Genomic DNA, 20,412 nt, shown 5'->3' with positions numbered 1-20,412 from the left:
GATTTATTTTTTATAACTACAAAAAAGTTTGGACATTGGTTAAAGAAATCATACATTCAGGCCAAAACGTCACCCCTTACCACCTCTCCCGGTAACTCACTACTCAAAACTGTAATACAGTTCAACTCTTATTTTATAGATAGTATAGCATCGCTAACCAAGTATTGCTCAACGTCTAATCCCAACCCTACCCAACAGCCACATATCACATTCATTTTCACCTTCAATCCTGTACTCACATTCTATATAAAACTACACTTAAACATACTTCAACCTTGCCCTTCTTCAGCTGAAGACCTTCCAAATGAGTACCTAAAAATAGCAGCCAATAGCATTGCCTATCCTGTCTCAATCCTTATAAATAGGTCAATCTGGAAATCCCATGTTTCCTCTCTCTGGAAAAAGTCACACATTATCCCTTTGCACAAAGGAGGAAATTCAACAGACTTTAATAACTTTAGACCTATAGCAATCTTATATCCCCTCACCAAAATACTTGAAAAATGCATTCAGAAACAATTGCTAGACTATCTCCTGCAGGAAAATCTCCTGTCCCCCTACACAAGCTGGCTTCCAATCCTTCTCATAGTACTAGCACTGTCTTTCTCACCTATGTAGATTATGTCAATAAAGCTAGAGATAATGACAAACTAGTTTCTTTCTTATTTCTAGAGTTGTCTAAAGCCTTCAACACAGTTTGTCACAGCAAACTTCTACTTCAGATGTCCTCACTAGGTCTCTGTCAGCCCACCCTTCTGTGGTTCAAAAGCTACCTGTCCAATAAGTAGCAGTCAATAAAATGGCACTCCATGCACTCTCCTTACCTCTCAGTCATCACTGGTGTACCACAATGCTCTATCCTTGGTCCCTCCTCTTTAACATTTTCACCAACACCCTCTATACTTCCATACAACAGGCCACCCCAGTACACTATGCAGATGATTCCACTCTCATTTGCATATCTGACAACATAGTACAACCAAAAATTTAATCAGGAAGCTTTAACAGCAATTAAAACATGGCTTCATAACTCGTAACTCATGCTCATCCCAAAAAAGACCAAACTACTAATTTTTCCCCAAATCCCTCTCTCATGAAAAAACAAAATTTAAAGTCCTCTCTCTTTATAATACAACCATTGAAGAGAATTATTATAGCAAACTATTAGGGGTGATAGTGGATGATAATCTTACAGTCTACCTGCATATACAAAATTACATAAAAAGAACTCATCCAAAACTAAGGATGCTTTACAGAACCAAAAACGTTCTCAGTGACGCAGCTAAAACTACACTCACCATTACTTGCTGGGGCTCCCATCCTTACTAGCCTCCAGGCTTCAGAAAAATTAAACCTTGAACAATGCTGCAACAAAGCTGCTAAATTTGCAGGACATATCCCTTTCAGAATCACCATTGTATAGCACTGAAAAGCCTAAATTGGTTAGAATTACCCCATCAACTAACATATACACAACTTCTTACCACCTATAAAATTATCCAGCATCCATCTGCCTTTTCAGCACTAAAAAACATTCTATACAACTATGCTCCCAGCTGGTCATTGCATTCCAGTGACAAAAACTCCTTTCTGTCTATAAACCTAATAAATCTGTGGGGCATTGTCTGTACATGTACAAGGTTGCTAAGGCCTGGAACTCCTTACTTGTATCCATCAGGTCTATATCCTCCCTTCCATCTTTCAAAACCACTCTGAAAGACTTTGTAGCTAAAATCTGTCTCTGTTCTTGCTCAAAACCAGGATAAACTATATCTCTAAATGTGAACAAGTACTATTTCTCTCCTTATACCTCTGTACTCTCCCTTCTTCACTTCCTTCCTGCTATCTAATTCTCTTCCCTGACTTTCTGTCTAAATATACCATAACCTTGTTTTTCCCTCATTTTATATTGCAATTCCTATTTGTATTAGACTAACTTACCAATTACTTACAGATGTTTCTGTTTTATTTTTGAAGATTGTAAAATTATTGTTCTTAAAATGTTTTGTAATAATTTGCATTTTTTCTCTCCAGACTCGGCTGGAAATGGGCTTTTATCCAGTTGCCGGTAATCAAATGTCAGTAAATAAATAATATTGTCCACTGACCTCGATCTCCATATTTTATCCACTAGTAAAGAAGTTAACAATTCGACTAGTAATTAAACTGGAATAGAAGGGACCCAATCAACACTAAGTGACACAAACGCTACATCGGTTTGTTGTAAGTTCTCAGGTGGTGATGTCCCTGATATAAGTATTTGTGATGTTTGTGAAAACAGTGGTTACTCAGGATATTTCAGTCTGTCTTATTGAATTTAGGTGGGAGGTTGGTGTAATGGTTGAGGTGTTTACCTTATAGACACAAGGTGCAGGGTTTGATTCTTACATGGGATAATTGCTAGGCTTAAAATGGTCCACAAGGGCAGTTAGCCTAGTACTAATCTATGAACCTATGAACCCTATATAATAAGTTAAGTAATACAGACAATAACGTTTTAATTTTGGAAGACTCAATTCTAAAAACAGTGGCTGGCAGATTCTGTGGTTCAGATAAGAACACTCACACAATATCAGCCCTAAAGGGCTTGAGACTGACTGATGTACCTAGTCTCCTACTAGGTCTGATGTCAGAAAAATGTAGATATGACATAATTGTTGTTTATACAGGGCCTAATGATTTGAGACACACTCTTCTTAACATATGAAAAATGATATTCTAGATATGACAGATTATCTAGAAAGTTTAAATGCGGAGTATATCCTTGGTGAAATTATAACATCAGCCTTGTGCACTGACTACTTATTTACTAAACACATAACTTTTACAGTTAGTTAAGACAATTACCACTTATCTGAGACATTCTTATTACTTACTGGGAAGACTGTATTTATGACTGGAGAATGGTATGAATGGTTCATAGGTTCATAGGTTCATAGGTTCATAGGTTCATACTAGGCTATCTGCCCTAGGGCATTTATAAGCCTAGCCAGAGTGTGTTTGGCTTTCGCCACCCATTTTAAATTTATTTTGCTATGCCCTTTTTCGAGGTTAGTATACTGTGCCTCTGTCTAACAGTAACACAGAAGTGATACCCGGGGTAAACCTATGATCTCCCATCCACTCATCAAGATTCCTCTTGAAGAGAGTCAATGAGGGACTCTGCCTAACCTGGACTGGGATTTTATTCCAGAGTGAAGGGAGCCTCTGGGTTATGAATCTGTCCCTCCAGCATGTCCTATTTATTTCAGTGCTGAGGTTCACGTAGCTCGATGGGATTTGGATTTTCTGAGGTGCAGCATGTCCATTAATTCCGGGTTGGACATGGCTTTATACGTCAGGCACAGATCGCCCCTGAACAGGCGGTATGCCACTGAGTAGAGCTGGAGTTTCTTTAACCAGGCAGCATATGGCATCTGTTTGAGCCCTTTGATCCTCTTGGTGAGGTACTTTTGGGGTCTTTCCAGTTGCTGCAGGTGTCTGGTAAGGTACATCCTAAAGGGGCATTGTACTCAATTATGGGCCTGATGAGGGATGAGTAAAGAGGCACGATGACCTCCCCTGATCTAGATGTGAATCCCTTCATGATTTGGTGGGCTATATAAAATGTTTTTCTAACCACTTTGGCCACGTGGTTGTCAAATGAGAGATTGCTATCAACTTGGGTCCCCAGGTCCCTAATTACTTCTTCTGTACTTAATGGATTACCACCTATGTGGTAATTTGTGAGCACTTTGTTTTTGCCAAAGGGGATGACTATACACTTTTTGGCATTTAGCTTGAGGCTATGGCTCTGGCACCAGTTGTCTGTTTCTATGAGGCCCTTTTGGAGGATGCTTGTGTCGGCTGGAGAGTCGATTATGGTGCCCAGTTTGCAGTCATCTGTGAACTTGGTCAGCCACAGTCCTTCCGTGTTGGCTTGTACCTCCAAGAAATATATACCGAACAAGAGAGGTCCCAGGACTGAGCCTTGTGGGACACCACTTGTAACTGGTTTGGAGTCTGACATGGTTACAGCAATTCTAACCATGTGGGTTCTGTCCTTGAGCCAATTTACAATCCATCTAGTGACATAGGGGTTTATATTTAAGCTGTTGAGCTTATCTATAATGCCCGAGTGGGGTATTGTATCGAAGGCTTTTGCGAGGTCCAGCTAGGCTATGTGGACCACCTTCCCCTCGTCAATGGCCTTGGTGACTGTTTCAAAGAAATCAACCAGGTTTAAGAGGCAGGATCTGCCCTTAACAAAGCCAAACTGGGTAGGATACAGTGTCTGTAGGTCCCCAATATCTTTATTTATGAGGTCCATGATGATCCTTTCCATAGCTTTGCAGACCAAGCTAGTCAGGCTTATGGGGCGATAGTTTCCAGGATCCCTTGAGGCACCACCTTTATGGAGAGGGACCACTGTTGCTGTACACCACTCTTTGGGCACATATCCTGTAGTAAGGCTGAGATTGAACAGTAGTTTTATGTTTTGGTTTAGCTCTTCTTGGAGTTCATGTAGGACACAGCCTGGGACACCATCTGGTCCCATTGATGCCGTGTTTTTTGCTTTGGAGAGGACGGCTCTTACCTGAGCATCTGAGATGTCAGGGGGGCAGCACTCTGCTGGGATAGATATTTGCCCTTTTGGTGGGGAGGGGGGGGAGAAGTTTGCGCTGAACCTGTCAGCTAGGATGTTGGCAATGTCTGTGGGTTTGGTGTATTTTTTGTCATTTTGGACTAATTCTGAGCATATCTGGGAATTACCACCCAGGTTCCTAACATAACTAAAGAAAGCCTTGTGATTATCCTTAGTGTCCTGTGTAATTTTTCTCTCGAAGCTGGCCTTAGACAATTTTATGAGTGCCCGTAGTTTTTTGCTAATACCGATCAGTGATGCCTTCTCTTTTTCGGATTTTGCTCTATAATTTAGTAGCTTCCTCCTTCTATTGTATAGTTTGTTTATGGCTGGGGTCCACCAGACAGGACGTCTGCCTTTGGTGGATTGGGTCTTGGTTTTATTTGGGATCGCATGATCCATGCATTCCTGAAGGTGTTCATAGAATGCGTTTATAAAGGATTCTGCGGTCTGGGCCATATTTTCCACAGGCCCGGGGGCTTTGAAGGATTCCACCTCGGTTTTTAGGAGTGTAAAATTTGCTTTAGAGAAGTTTTTCACTGTGGTTTTCTGGGCAGGGGGTGGAGTCGGGATGTGAATATCCAGTGAGATTTGTTTATGGTCTGATCTTACCAGTGAGGGATTCACTTCTGGTCTGGAGCATAGAGTCCCCATGTTGGTGATGATCAGGTCCAGTATGTTTTCCCCTCTTGTGGGAGTGGTAACAAGTTGTTCCATAGCATTTGAGTTTATAAATTCTAGGAACCTTTGGGCTAGGGTGTTGGAGCTAGAGTAATGCTCCCAGTCTATGTTTGGGTAGTTGAAGTCACCCAATATAATGGTGTTTGGAGAGACCTTCATATTTTCCAGTGTTCTCAGGAAGGCCGAGTGGGGTTCCTGGGTTTGGGAGGGTGGTCTGTAGCAGGCTATAAACTGGAAGGCAGTTTTACCCACTGTTAGTTGCACATGGATAGTCTCTGATGCTTCGTGCTTTGCTACCAACCTGGAGGTGTGGGTATCTTTGATGAATATCGATACTCCCCCTCCCTTTGTGGTTCGGTCCAAGTTTTGGGGCCGAAAAGCATGGTATGAGGTATAACCTGGTAGTGCTGGGGTGCTCTCAGGAGCCCTGAACCAGGTTTCTGTTACTGCACAGATATCGTAGTTCTCCATGCAAAGGAGAGTTTCAAGTGCATGCATCTTGAGGTTTAGACTTCTGGCGTTGGGTAGCATTACTCTTAGTTTCTTATCCCTTGTGATACCTATGGAGGTGGGTTTGTCTTTTGAGCCTTGCCTAAAAAAGGCACTATGGGGGTAGCAAGAGCCTTTGCCAATATCCGAAAGCCCAGGGGTGACAGGTGCAAGCCGTCCCTAGTGAAGCATCGTGGCTTGTCGAGCATATCATCCCAAGCTGGCAGGCATTGGATCCATTTTGAATGACACCAGTACTTGGGTTACATCTTAATCTGTATGGTGCCACTAAAACTCTGGAAAAGATTGTTTTTTTATTTGATGAATCACCAAACCAGATAAAAGTGGCAGACTGTTTGATAGAACTATAATATTTACTTTGATGAGCTTACTGGCCTAATAGCAAAAGACAGTTTTCATATAATTCCTATCACTAAACTGTGGAGCTCAACATATTATCATTTAAAAGACTTTATCTAATATGAATGCCTACATGTAAAGTTTAATCATGGAGGAGTGACTTTATGGATCCACAAAAGTTTACCTTCATAACTTGTAAAAATTGTAATGTTTTATAGAACAGTTATCAAAATTTTGGATCCTAATCACAATAACATTTTCATAGTTTTAAGCTATCGTACTCTGAGTATGTCTTGTATGGAGTGTTGGGATTACTCGATAAATTTAGTAAACTGTATTGAGAATAAGAAAATATTTTACTTTTGGGTGACTTTAACTACCCTGGGTTAAAGTGAAACTCCATGTCAATTAACTCACATTTTGACAATGAATTTGTTAACAATATTTCTTTTTATGGACTAGCACAACTGGTTACTAGTAATACATGAGGTTAAATAATATTTGAGATCTAATTATGACAAATATTCCAAATAAAATACAGAATTTAAGAGTGACATGTCTGCTGGGTTGTTCAGACCATAATATAATAATGTTTCAGATTGAACGTAATATAAGCAGATCCTTTCTTGCTAATACTTATGCTATATGTCAGGCTACTGTAAACTTTTTACTCAAGTTTTTAACAAAGACTGATGTTATCTATTAAATCTCTCGGAGTATGAATATAGGTACTGTACCTTGGAGAAACTATTGAGTAGCTATTCTTATGAATCCATTTGGAAAATGTTAACAATTCATTTCCTACATAGGGTAATAAGTCCATCATAAGATTATAGAGAAAGAAAAAAAAAAAGAGAGTACAAAACCATAACAAGGTTTCCTACTAATGTAAATGAGAATTTTTTAAACCCAACTTGTAAAAAATTAAAATTAGAAATAAAATCAGCCAATATTAACTGTGAAATTAAATTAATTAGTAAATCCATAAATTAAAAAAAAATACAAATATGTTGACTCATTGGATACAAGGGCATGTTCTATTGAACATATTTCAGATAAGGACATTGTATTAACTGATGCTTATATTATATCATATAAGTTTAATAAATATTATTCTACTATAAGTTAGGATCTGGGTTCAGATAACTGTCTCAGGTCCTTGTCCTCTTTTTTCAGATTCCGTTATTATGAATTCGTTCTTCAAGTTTAACAAAATTCAGCTATGGTTCCAGATAAGATATCTAGTGCCTATTTACTAAAGGCAAAAGAAGTTCTTATACCCATTTTGCAATTTGTTTTTAATAAATTACTGGAAAAAAGCATTGCACCTTATAATTGGAAGCTATCTTGTATTATTACCCCTGTACTTAGAAAGGAAAGGAAGTATATAATTAGCAATAATAGACCCTTAACTTGACATCTCTGGTTGGCAAGTGCTTTGAAAGATGTCTAGTAAAATTAATATATAACTCAGGCTTCAGATCAACCGTTAAGGCTATTGACCTTAGTATGCTTTTACTATCAAATAACAATGGCCTTGGAGATGGGTTTGTCTCCAAGTATGATCTGTTTGGACCTTGCCAAAGCCTTTTACTGCATGCCATTCTACTTCATTCACAAACATTTACTTGACTCTAACATTAATTATTATATTGTTAGCTGGATCATGAATTGGTAAACTGACAGACAACATTGTGTTAAGACACATAAAGCACATTCAAATTTTCTGTCTGTAACATCTGGTGTTCCCCAAGGATCACATATGAACACAATGCTGTTTAATCTTGTTTTTTCTAGTATTCAAAGGAGCACCAATTTTTGAGACCAAAAAATACAGATGATTGTAAAGTTGGTTTTATAATACAAAAATGTCTGATGCCAATTATCTTAATGCGTATTTGTGTCTGATTTGAAAATGGGCGTAGGATACTGGACAAAAATTTAGCCTGGATAAGTACAAAATTATGTATATCTGAAATAAAATTCAGACATTTACCATCTATTTGAAGGCTTATTATTAGAAAAAGCTTGGCATCACTACTGCACCTGATCTATCTTTTTACCATCATATCACAGCTATCAGTAGTAAAACTAATAAATTGATTATTTATTAAGAATTCTTTCAACAAGAGACAAGAAGTGTTTGGTTATGGTGTGTATAACTTACATCACACGTATTATCGAGTATAAAAACATATTTTGACTTACACTAAAACTCAGTTAACAAATTTAGAAGATGTCCAGAAAAAATATACCAACATAATTTTATCATTATGCCACTTAGATTATGGGGTAGATGTAAATATTTAAAGTCTTCTTTCTGCTGCAGGTACATTTGAGGTAAATTAATACTGGCATATAACATATTTAATGCTCCCATTTTATGGCTAATGTACAACATAGAAGTCTGTAACTGTCCATCAAACATTTCTTGAGGAATCAGTGTTTCTTGATGGCCATGATACCAGAACACAGTGGTCAAAGTTATGAACTTATGAAGACAAATTCAGTATTTATAAAGTGAGATTACAATGCTTAGTGTGTTATTGAAAAAAAAAAACATTGATTTGAGCATTTTATATCAACCGACAGCATGTACAATACATTATTTATAGGTATAGTAAACAGTATTAATAGTGATCTGGTATTGATACAAGAACTAATATTACATTAGAACATTCTGTAAAATACTGTGACATCCCCTCTCTGGGCCAGTAATCAAGGAGTCTGAATCATCACCACTGACACTCTAGAGAGACATTCACTTGAAATACAAATGAATACACACAGTATTTCCAGATGCAGGCCTCTCTGCATCAAGCACAATTTCCCTTAAGAGCACACAGAGAAGACAGTCAGTCCTAGGTCTGGATTTATTTATATCTGTCTCCCTTTAGGGCCCCAATAGGGCTCCCCACTAGAACAGCTACAGGGTTAAGTCCTCATCTGACAGTCCAAGCCAAGTCCTCCAGCACCCTCTCTGTGAAACCAGTGCTTTGTGTCCCTGCTTCATGTAGCTGACTCTCTCACACACACACCCACACACACACACACACACACACACACACACACACACACACACACACACACACACACACACGCACACACCTGGGAAAGGCTGGCACAGATTTACCTGCTGTGCCCCCTTCTGCTAGACTATAAGATAGATATCCCTGCCACTAGACACTCTAAAGCCAGCTACTCTAAGGCTCTTGCAAGGGTACCCAATTATACTGAGTGAAATTAATATTAATACAAATGGTAGTCTGAACAACAGTAAGGCTTTCAGGAGCAGCTAGAGCTGTCACCAAATATATGTAAGTACTCGCATAGATTAAAATATTCTCCAAAAAGACCAACCACAATGAAAAGGTTAAATATATTTAATAATAAATAAAGAAAAGAACATGAAAATACTAAATATCTGTTCACAGTAAACACCAGAGTTTCAATCATAGGAAGCATTAAAATAGCACATTTGAATAGATTCACACAGTTACAGAAAAAAAGTACTTAACTAATCTCTGTATATTTTCCTATCTCATTTAGAGAATTACTATCACTTACTAGAGCAAGGCAAGATAAAGTGGGTGAAGGATCCTTCTATGTCAGGTTCCAAGAAACAGACTGTAGCTGAGACTTCAGTCTCCCCTAATAGTAAAACATTATTTTCGTACAGAATGACATCACATGCATCTGGTCATCTGCCAGGATTTAGCACCTACATGTCAATAATACACAGACAAGAGCTTTGCTCAGATCTGGTGCAGCTTCTGGAAGTTATAAAACAATTACAAACTTCTACTCCTACAGAGATGAACAAACCATAATTCTTGCAGACATTGAGTCTCTGGCTTCATTCAAAACTGTGAGGTAACATCTTTATGGCCTAGGCCCAGTAATATAATTTTCTTACTATTTCTCAAAGTCAGGTGGATTGAGATTAACCTCTTCTGTTCCAGTATCTTCTGTTACAATATATACATTTAAACAGATACAATAATGCATTTACATTTCTTTTCTGCTAAGCAGGGCACACTGTTGATACATGTTTAACATAAGCAGCTTTACAAATACACTTTTCAACATAAGCATCTGTGCAAATTAGTTTAATATACAAATGAGATATAATTCTTTACAAAATTCCAGGTAGCTGTGCTGGCATATCTTAAACATCCACTGCCTTACTTCTCCCGACATAGCTGGCAATAACTCACATCGTCCCACTAACATCAACATTTTGAGAATTTACAGTAATTTAAAGAGCCTTATTTACAAGAATTGCTATACCTTGTAGCCTAGTCTTCTGAGGAAGTTGTCATAGTTATTAATGTGTTGTTTAGAAAAAGCTTGCAGGATTTATATTTAGCACTGTTAGCAAATATGCAGAAGAAAATAAAAACAACATTGTATTGTAAAAAGCTTATATATTTTACATATATGTATATAAAGCTTATATATTTTACATATATGTATATAAATACATACATATATATATATATATATATATATATATATATATATATATATATATATATATGGTTCTACCTGAGTTCGTCGACATACCACATAATCGACAATAAGTTAACCGACACGAGAACACCGACAATCCACATCACCGACAGCTGACATAACCGACCATGAAAACGCCGACATTCAAGTGCTAATACCGACTCTCGCTCCTACCATGTTCCAGGTAATGTAAATAGTTTGAATACACCGACATTCAAGTGTTAATAGCGCCTCTCTGTGCTGATGACAGACAACTATTTACATTACCTGGAACATGGTAGGAGCGAGAGTCGGTATTAGCACTTGAATGTCGGCGTTTTCATGGTCGGTTATGTCAGCTGTCGGTGATGTGGATTGTCGGTTAACTTATTGTCGATTATGTGGTATGTCGATAACTCAGGTAGAACCATATATATATATATATATATATATATATATATATATATATATATATATGGGTCTACCTGATAACACCGACACTCCAAAACACCGACAATGAAATAACCGACACGACAAAACCGAAAGTTCAAAAGCACAAAACTTCACATGCCCGACAAACCACAATCCCAACAATCAACAAAACAAATACTTTTCCCGAAAAACACACACACAACACGAGCACACCAAAAACCTTACAAACCTACACTAAACCTTACATACGCAACTATTTATGCACTAACCTTAACCCAAACCCTAACCCTAAGGTCCATTACTATTGCACACTTACCTTACCCACACTCTAGCCCTAACTCACTTAATCCGTCCCTAACCCTTAAGTCCATCACTATCGCACACTTACCTAACCTGCACCCTACCCTAACATCCATCACTATCACACACTTACCTTACCCACACCCTGACCCTAACGTCCGCCCCTATTGCACACTTACCTTAACATGTCGGTGTTCTCAGCATTGTGATTCTCAACTTTTGGTCTTCTCCGTTGTCGATCTACCAGTGTCGGTGTTCTTGTTGTTGGCATTGTGGACTTTCGGCGTTTTCAGGTAGACCTATATATATTATATATTTTCCCTGTTGTCTACTTTTGTGTTACCTAGGAGTAGGTATGTATAATTTCTGAGCTACTGGGGACTTACCCCCCCCCCCACACACATTTGGGAATTGCTGAGTGGCTTAAAACACTGCAAAGAAAATTGTTTTTGAGGAATGCTAACCCATGAAGAAATGGCTGTTGAAAGATTGACATTAATCTCTGTAATTCCATAGGCTGGGAGAAGAGGCAATTTTTGATATAAAAATGATTAATACATGTTTTCTGATTTGTTGAAGTGCCCCCATTTATAAGGGAGAAGTTGAAGACATGGGTTAAGGGTTTTTGTCTTTTATAGATACTGCCATCCATGGAAGAAGGACACATTCATTAGGGTTAGGGCTGTGTTGCCTTTCAACTTTCATAAGTAGCTCACTAACTCTGTTAGATATAATTGCTTAATAATAAAATATAGGGTAACTTTTTCAGTAGGGTTTTATTGCTATCTGGAATAGCCGAAGCATTAATGGTGTAAAAAGTAGGTGTTAGCACTGTAGGAAAAACTTTTTAGGATCATAGGATCATAGGCGGCTACTAGACTATTGGCCTTGAGGCCCTTATAAGCCTAGCCAAGAGTTAAGCCCATGTTTAGACAAATCATCACCTGATGATCCTGTCCAGCAGGGACATGGGTGAAATCCAAGGGGTATATTTTCTGTTTCCCATCCAGTTATCCAGGTTGCACTTAAACAAGGGTAAAGAGGTACTCTGCTTGATGTGGAGAGGAAGTCTATTCCATAGATGAGGGAGTTTCTGGGACACAAATCTGTCCTGCTAACAAGTCTTGTTGATGTCACAGACCAGGTTGAGGCCACGCATGCAGGTTACTCGAGTGGAGCTTGACTTGCAGATATGCAACAGTCCCATCAAGGTGGGGTCTGGGATCACCTTGTATGCCAGACAGAGGTCACTTCTGAGGAGTCTGTATGAAACTGAGTAGGGGGATAGGGGGTTTAGTCTATCTGTGCAGGGTAGATGTTTGAGGCCCTGGATTCTCCTGGTGAGGAACCTCTGTGGTCTTTCTAGCTGCTGCATGTGATTTGCAAGGTACATGCCAAAAGGGGCATTATACTCAGTAATGGGCCTTATAAGGGAAGAATACAGGGATCTTATAACCTCCTTGTCCCTGGATGAGATACCCTTACTTATGAAGTGGGTCATGTAGAAGGCTTTCTATACAGTGGAAGCAACATAGTGGTCAAAAGTCAGGTTGCTCTCAACCTGGGTGCCCAAATCCCTCACTTCTGATTGACTGCTTAGGACATTATTAATGTGATAATTTGTGGGGAAATCACTCTCCCCAAAGGGGATGAGTATGCATTTTTTTGGTATTCAGCATGAGCCCATGTTTCTGGCACCAGTCGTTTGTCCGAGTGAGACCTTTTTGGAGGAATTCAACATTACTAGGGGAATTGATGACAACACCCAGCTTGCAGTCATTTGCAAACTTGGTCAGACACAGCCCACTGGTCTTGATCTGACCTCAGAAAAGTATATCCCAAATAACAGAGGCCCCAAGACTGAACCCTGGGGTACATCGTTTGTTATGGCTCTACTGCTTGAGGTGGCTTCCCCTATTTTGACTATGTGGGTTCTGTCAGTGAGCCAGTTTGCTACCCATCTGGTAACATATGGATTGATGCTTAGTTGAGAGAGTTTATCTATTATGCTTGAGTGGGAATAGTGCCAAAGGCTTTGGCTAGGTCAGGGTAGGCAGTATGCACTGTCTTCCCCTTGTCCGTTGCTTTGGTGACTGTCTCAAAGAAGTCGACCAAATTTAGCAGATATAACCTCCCCGTCACAAAGCCAAACTGTGTGGGATCAAGTGTTTGGAGGTTGCCAATGTCCTTGTTAATGAGGTCCATGATAATCCATTCCATAGCCTTGCAGATCAGACTAGTTAGGCTGATGGGTCTGTAATTTCTCGAATCGGTGGATGCTCCACCTTTGTGTAAAGGGATGATAGTGGCTATCCTCAACTCAGCTGGGATGAAGCCAGTACTCAGGCTTTTGTTGAATAGGATGTCTAATGGTGCTGCAAGTTCCTGCTTGAGTTTATGTGGGATGCAGCCTGGGATATTATCGAGTCCCATGAAGGCTGTATTTTTTGCCTTTAAGAGAGCAGTGACGACCTCTTCCCTAGCTATAAGGGGAAGGGGGAAGGTACTGGGGATGTCCTGATTTACTGATGGGGGGGCAGAGGGGTAAAGTTTTTGCTGAATCTGTCAGCCAGCAAGTTTGCTATATCTATGGCATATGTATATGTGGTGTCCTTGACCACCAGTTCTGAACAGATCTGGGTGCTTCCTTTGTGGACATATGTGAAGAAGGCCTTATGATTGTCTCCAGTAGATGTGGCCAATTTGGAAATGAAGTTTGCTTTGGAGGATTTCAATAGTGCTCTTATTTGCTTGTTCAGGCTAAGGAGACATTGCTTCCAATTGGGCACCTGCTCATTCTTGGTCTTGGACAGCAATTTTTTCCTTTTGTTATAGAGTTTATTTATTGCAGATGTTCATCCGACAGGTTTACTCTTCCTTGCAGAGGATGATTTAGTCTTGTCACGTATTCCTGATTCCATGCATCTATATAAATGCTCGCATAGTGCTTTGGTGGAGCTGTGAAGCTGTTTATACCATCCCTCAGGAGGCTGTAATCAGCTTTGGAGAAGTTTTTATGTCTAGTGCTAGCTGGGGGGGGGGGGGTGTTGGTGGAGATGGTGACTTTGAAGGTGACCACTTTGGGTTTGAATCTTGCCAGGGAGGATGATACTATAGGGATGCTGCAGTGGTTACTCATGTTGGGTAATATCAAGTCCAAGATATTTAACTACATTTTCTACCAGAACTTATATGTTTCACTTATTCTTGCTTACCTAATTGTGTGTTGTGTACACATGCATGTTTTGTTTGTGAGTTTTCATGTTCATTATTTGAATTTGAGTCATCTGTCAGACTATTAATCTAGTTTTCAAGTGGTAGTATTATAACAATCTACTCATTATTTTGCCTCGAAGCATTTGTCCTGTTATTGTTTTGATTTATATATTCTTTTAAAGTGATTTTTTTTGTAGTTCACACATTTTACCTTTTGCAGGGCATGTATTTCTATCTTGGTAGGTACCACTACACTTTCTGCACATTGGCATTCTATTCCTTTCTATAGTCTTGTTTCGTTACATATGTTTTAGCTATCATGCCTCCTGGTTTTGTTCCCATTTTCCTCTACTTTGGAGGAAAGGGGTGGTTGTAAAGAAAAAACACCAATGGCCAGCATTAAGAGTACATCAAGCACTTATAAAATAAAAATCAAGTATTATTTACATGAAATACTTTATTCAGACCAGTTTCGGCTAACCGGCTTTTTTCAGTGTAAAGAAGCCATAGCTTGCTGCTTTTAACTGCATTTTGTATGCCGGACCTAACTCTCTGACTCTTGTAGTTCTAACATTCATGTCCTAAGGAGAGCATATGTCCTGTTTTCTAGGCCATGAAAGGCCCTATCTTCTGGCTGGAAAATATTTGTTTCCCCTCTTCATAAACTAGCTACATTTCCGACACACAGTTTGATGAATCAGTACACATATCCTGCTACTTCATACTGCTGTACTTTTTCTAGTGTCCATTTGAGGTCAGTGCTTTAGTAGACTAGGTCACCCTCCACTACTTAAAATGCAAAAGCCAGCAACTTGCACTAATGCCCATATCCCCTGCATGAAAACCTTCAGCGGTATCCCCTTTGAAGGGATTAGAAACAAACCCAATGGGCCCAAGGCCAACCTATGTAGTACGCTGTCTTGATAACAGGGTTTTCAGTCAAACCCAACAGACTAAGGTAAAACATCAACTCACTTCATGCATTTTAATTAAAAGTGAGGAGCCATAGGTTCAGTTTTTGTCCCATTTCTCTTTGGTAGTTTCTTTTCAGTTGCACGAGTTACTATCAGTAGGAGATAGGGTTAACTGGTGGGGAGAACTATAAATGTTTGACTGATTGGTCTTCCATTTCCCAGTGACCTGAAGTAAAACTAATTCATTACTTAAGTTAGATAGTAACACTGCAGGAAGTAAGGATTACAATGCCCATATTATAATAATCAATTATAAAAGTAACTCAGTGAATACTATGCCAGTACTTAACTGAAGTGTTTGCACAGGGTATGGCAGGACTTTCTAAGATTTTAAAAACACACCAGAAAAGAGATTCAGATTAGGAAATTAAAACATTAAGTGAAGAAAGGGGTTTCTTAATGTGTAGCATTGCTCGTGACAAATGTTATTTTTTTTTTTTTTTATGGTCTCATGTTCAATGGAATGTAACATTCTTGGATGGTTATTTTGATAATGCATGGTGTTAAAGTTGGATTGTGCTTTGTTGCTCAGTAGGATATCACTCCTATCAGTGTTACTTGAGCTCTGTATTTTGAGGCATTAGCTTCTTGTCTGTTGCTGCTTGCTCTACATAGGAGACATTTATTTGTGGTGTTCTCTTAGATCATCGCGTTGCAGACAAGGAGGGGGAGCACTATTCACTGTTGTTTATCACTCTTCCCTAATGTGCAGTGACCACAGAGTTAGGCAAATAAAGAAAAGGATTTGTTGGAAGCAAAGCTCCCAAGGAACCTTGCCCCCTACAAAAAAGTTACAAGTGCATGTTTATGAAGATTTGTCAACCTGGGCTGTGAGCAGTTTTTGCTGATTGCTGGTTAATTGTGTTTTGAGGTATTTAGTCTTGAACAGATGTAACACACCCATTAAAATGATGTAACCACACTGTATGCTCAGCCACCACACTTTGGTTAATATGCTGCTGAAGCACCATAAGTTAGTGAATTTCTGAGTTGTTTATTCTTTTATTCTTCACTACCCATTTTATGCAATTCATTATTATAGGGTAGCTGGAGCTTTGCCTGGAACTCAGAGGGTACTAAGTGTAGGAAGTTTTCATGGACAGGACATCAGTCTATCACAGAATGCACACACACACACACACACACACACACACACACACACACACACACACACACACACACACACACACGCGCGCACGCGCGCACACACACACACACATAATCACACACGCACGTACACACACACGCACACACACGCATGCACACACGCACGCACATGCGTGCACACACACACACACATGCACTTACACACACACACGCACATGCACACACACACACACACACACACACACACACACACACACACACACACACACACACACACACACACACACACAAGCACTCATGCATAAACTCTTGCACTAATCAGACACACACACATACCAACTGGTTATTTGATAAATCACCATCTCAACTTGGGCATGCCTTGGGGTATAGACAGAAGGGGCTTGCATGCTCTGCACAGAAGATACTTTAGCCAGGAAATGAACTGGGAGAACAAGCCATGTGATGCTGTAGTGACACCTGTTGTGCCATTATGGACTTTTAGCTATTCCTCTGTGTTAACAGGTCAGACACTAGGATTTGAAGTTCATTGTTTTCATTTTCTCTTCTTTCCAGATCATGGAATGAATTTCATGGGTGTGCAAATGCAGTTCTCGCTGGTTGCCCCAATGAAGCTGCAGCTGTCTGGGAATCGCTCAGGCAGGAGTCACGGAAGATGCAATTCCAGGGGAATCTGCATGACCTTTGTACCATGAGAGCACGGCCCTCCAGCAGCATTAAAGGCTTCAACAAAGATGAAAGCAACAAGGACACCTTGAGGGGTTCTGCAGCTGTCTCAACTTGTAGTCTCACTACTCTCCTGATGGCTTTACTGTTTCTTAACATTTAACAGCAACCATAATGGAGGTTGTTTTATACAGCCTTCAGGACTTTACACATTGCTAAAAAAACAGTTTGCAAATAATATCTGAAATCAGACTGCTCACCACTGCACAAACTGTGTTACAGTAGGAGGTGTCTTGGGAACGGTGTTGTTGAGAGTTCAGTGCCCCTTCATCCCCCTAGGAGCTCAGATGGTGTATAATGTGATGCAGGCCATGAGTGAGCATGTTATGTAGTTCATCGCCAGTCCTGGTAGGGACTACATGAGTAATCGTTGGCATCTCCTGTTCATTTCAAGCATCCTACTGTGTACAAATCCTGTGCAAGTACTGCTATATTATATATTTTATATATTCATATCTAGTTATTTTATATTGATTTTAAGACATTATTCATTATGAGTAGGATCATAATATGAAATGCATCACGTAAGGAAAAATCTTCTGTTTGACAGAGTTTCACGTAAACCGATGAAGTGTTCCAATGGAAGGCATTTGTGCTACTTCTGAACTATTACATTTACATTTTTATTTTTTGGCATTGCACACTCTCTCACTTGTAATATGTGTCTGATTTTTATTTATAGCTTTAAGTGGACTGCAAGTAAATGACATTTTGTCTGCAGAGCATCTTGTGTTTAAAATGTTTAAAGGTTCTACAAAAATAATGAAACACTTTTACAAATAACTTAAATTTTCATGGATTAAAAAAATCTGTTGAAAAGCACTATCATCAGTTAAGGAATTTTGGAGGTCAGTAATGTGTCATCAGAAATGCTAACACGAGTATGTCATTAATCGAATTGCACTTGTCAGGTTTGGGGTAATTTTTATATTGTGGATGTCTAAATTTAGAAGTCATTACAGTCACTTTTTTTTAGCTCTGCATTTTATTTTGTCAATGTATGTTTTAATTATGAGATTGCATGAAATTCTCTAAAGCTTTTTTTTTTTTTTTTGCCTGAGAAGGGCAGGATGGGAAAGGTCTCTGTAACTGACATCTGTATGCCTGTGCGGGTTTCTTTTTCATTATGGTTAACATAGCTTGACAGCTATCTAGTTGAAATCAGGTATATTAAATCTGCCTATATATAACCAGGGATGTCCTTATTGGTGAGAGTTTATAGTTTTAAGGTAAATCTTTTTTTTTCAATTGCAGCATTTGAAGAAGAACATTTTTTCTTTTTACTCATACAATCTGTAATGAAAAATCAGTCTCAGTAACATAAACATGAAAACTGATAATACTGTAAAATTAAACCTTACATTAAAGTATCCTATTTTGTTATGTGCTTTCATATATTTGCTGGAAAGAGCTAGTTGAACTTAAAATTAAGTGGATCACTTCTTGCTGGCATGATTTTTGCCCTCAGAATTCATTACCTGAATGGAAAAATGTATCACGCATATTTCAAAGTCTTGATAGAAGTTCTGTAGGAATTTTTAAAAGGCTGAAGATCAAAAAGGTACAACCTTTTTATGCATGTCACAGACCAGGTCATTAGTAAAGCAGCGTGGTGGTTGAATGAAGTATAATAAATGATCTTTCTTGGTCCCCTGGACAGTATGCATGTTGAATTTTCAGTGAGTGCTTAGCATTCATCATAAAGAACACACTGGAACATGCCTGTTGTTTGGTTACTTAACCTTAAAAGCACTCTGTGTCATACAGTGAGTAAAAACATAATTATAACTACATCTAGAAGGCCAGAAGCAGACTCTTTTACTGAACATTGTGTTCTTGTTTTTTTTTTTCAGGATACATTACAGCTAGCCATTTCATATCTAAAATGACTCAGTATTGTATTCATTGTTATTGTAAATTATTATCTTATTAAAGTTCTGGTTCAGACGTAATTTCAACATTTACTTCTACAGTAACATTTTTTTCCTTTGGCTTGCATAGTTTTGAATGCCCTTTAGAAAAAGAAAGCATGTGGTAACTTTTACTAAAAGCTGCAATTTTGCTTAAACTGTGCAGTTATTATAGTTGTCTGCTTAAATAAAAATATAAGTAAAATATTTTTAATAAAGAATGCTTTTTATGGAGCCCTTAAAAAGTAAAAAAATAAGGAAGAATACTGAAAACTTTGTAAAAGAAACACAGACAAGCTGATTTTAGAAAAGCATTCGAGGTTGGTGCTGCTGATTCTGGTAACACAGACAAGCTGATTTCAGAAAAGCATTAGAGGTTGGTGTTGCTGATTCTGGTAACACAGACAAGCTGATTTCAGAAAAGCATTCGAGGTTGGTGTTGCTGATTCTGGTAACACAGACGAGCTGATTTTAGAAAAGCATTCGAGGTTGGTGCTGCTGATTCTGGTAACACAGACAAGCTTATTTCAGAAAAGCATTCGAGGTTGGTGTTGCTGATTCTGGTAACACAGACAAGCTGATTTCAGAAAAGCATTCGAGGTTGGTGTTGCTGATTCTGGTAATGACATACCAGAAGAAGTAGCAAGAATCAGCACAAACAACCTTGAATGCTTTTCTGAAATCAGCATTTCTGTGTTTCTTTTGCAAAGTTTTCAGTCTTTTTCCTTATTTTTCACTTTTAGAGCAACTCAATATAAAAGCATTCTTTACTAAAAAATTTTTTTTTTTACTTCTATTTTTATTTTTTTACTTTTTAGTTTTTAAGTAAAATAGAACAGTAATTCAGCAGGAACCAACGTGGAAACCAATCATTATGCATTCACAGTACTTCAGCACCCTGGACAGCTCAGTGCATCGAGGAACATGACAGAACCACAGCCACAAAGCCAATTTCAATAAAAAGCATTCTAATAATAATAAATAATAATAACTAAAAACAAAATCCAATGTTAACCACAAAACTTCATACCCAAGGGCAGTGAATGGTGTGCTCTGATACTCAAAAGAAATGTTAAGTGCTTAT

The 20,412-nt window shown here is 38.6% G+C and overlaps 1 protein-coding gene across 1 annotated transcript in view; it reads left to right on the top strand.

The window, feature by feature from the left end:
* NRN1L (neuritin 1 like) overlaps nucleotides 1-18,788 on the top strand; it is a 760,092-nt gene extending 741,304 nt beyond the window's left edge. Inside the window, exon 3 of the mRNA XM_044082054.1 lies at nucleotides 17,248-18,788. Coding sequence (XP_043937989.1) covers nucleotides 17,248-17,521 — 274 coding nt within the window. The 3' untranslated portion in view covers nucleotides 17,522-18,788. The remainder of the gene's footprint in view (nucleotides 1-17,247) is intronic.
* The last annotated feature ends 1,624 nt before the right edge of the window (nucleotides 18,789-20,412 follow it).

This window comes from Protopterus annectens, chromosome 8.part1 (assembly GCF_019279795.1).
Source record: "Protopterus annectens isolate FY-2018-M chromosome 8.part1, PAN1.0, whole genome shotgun sequence".
Taxonomy (NCBI): domain Eukaryota; kingdom Metazoa; phylum Chordata; order Ceratodontiformes; family Protopteridae; genus Protopterus; species Protopterus annectens.
Note: the sequence above shows the minus strand (reverse complement) of the source record. Positions and strands in the feature narration are given on the sequence as shown.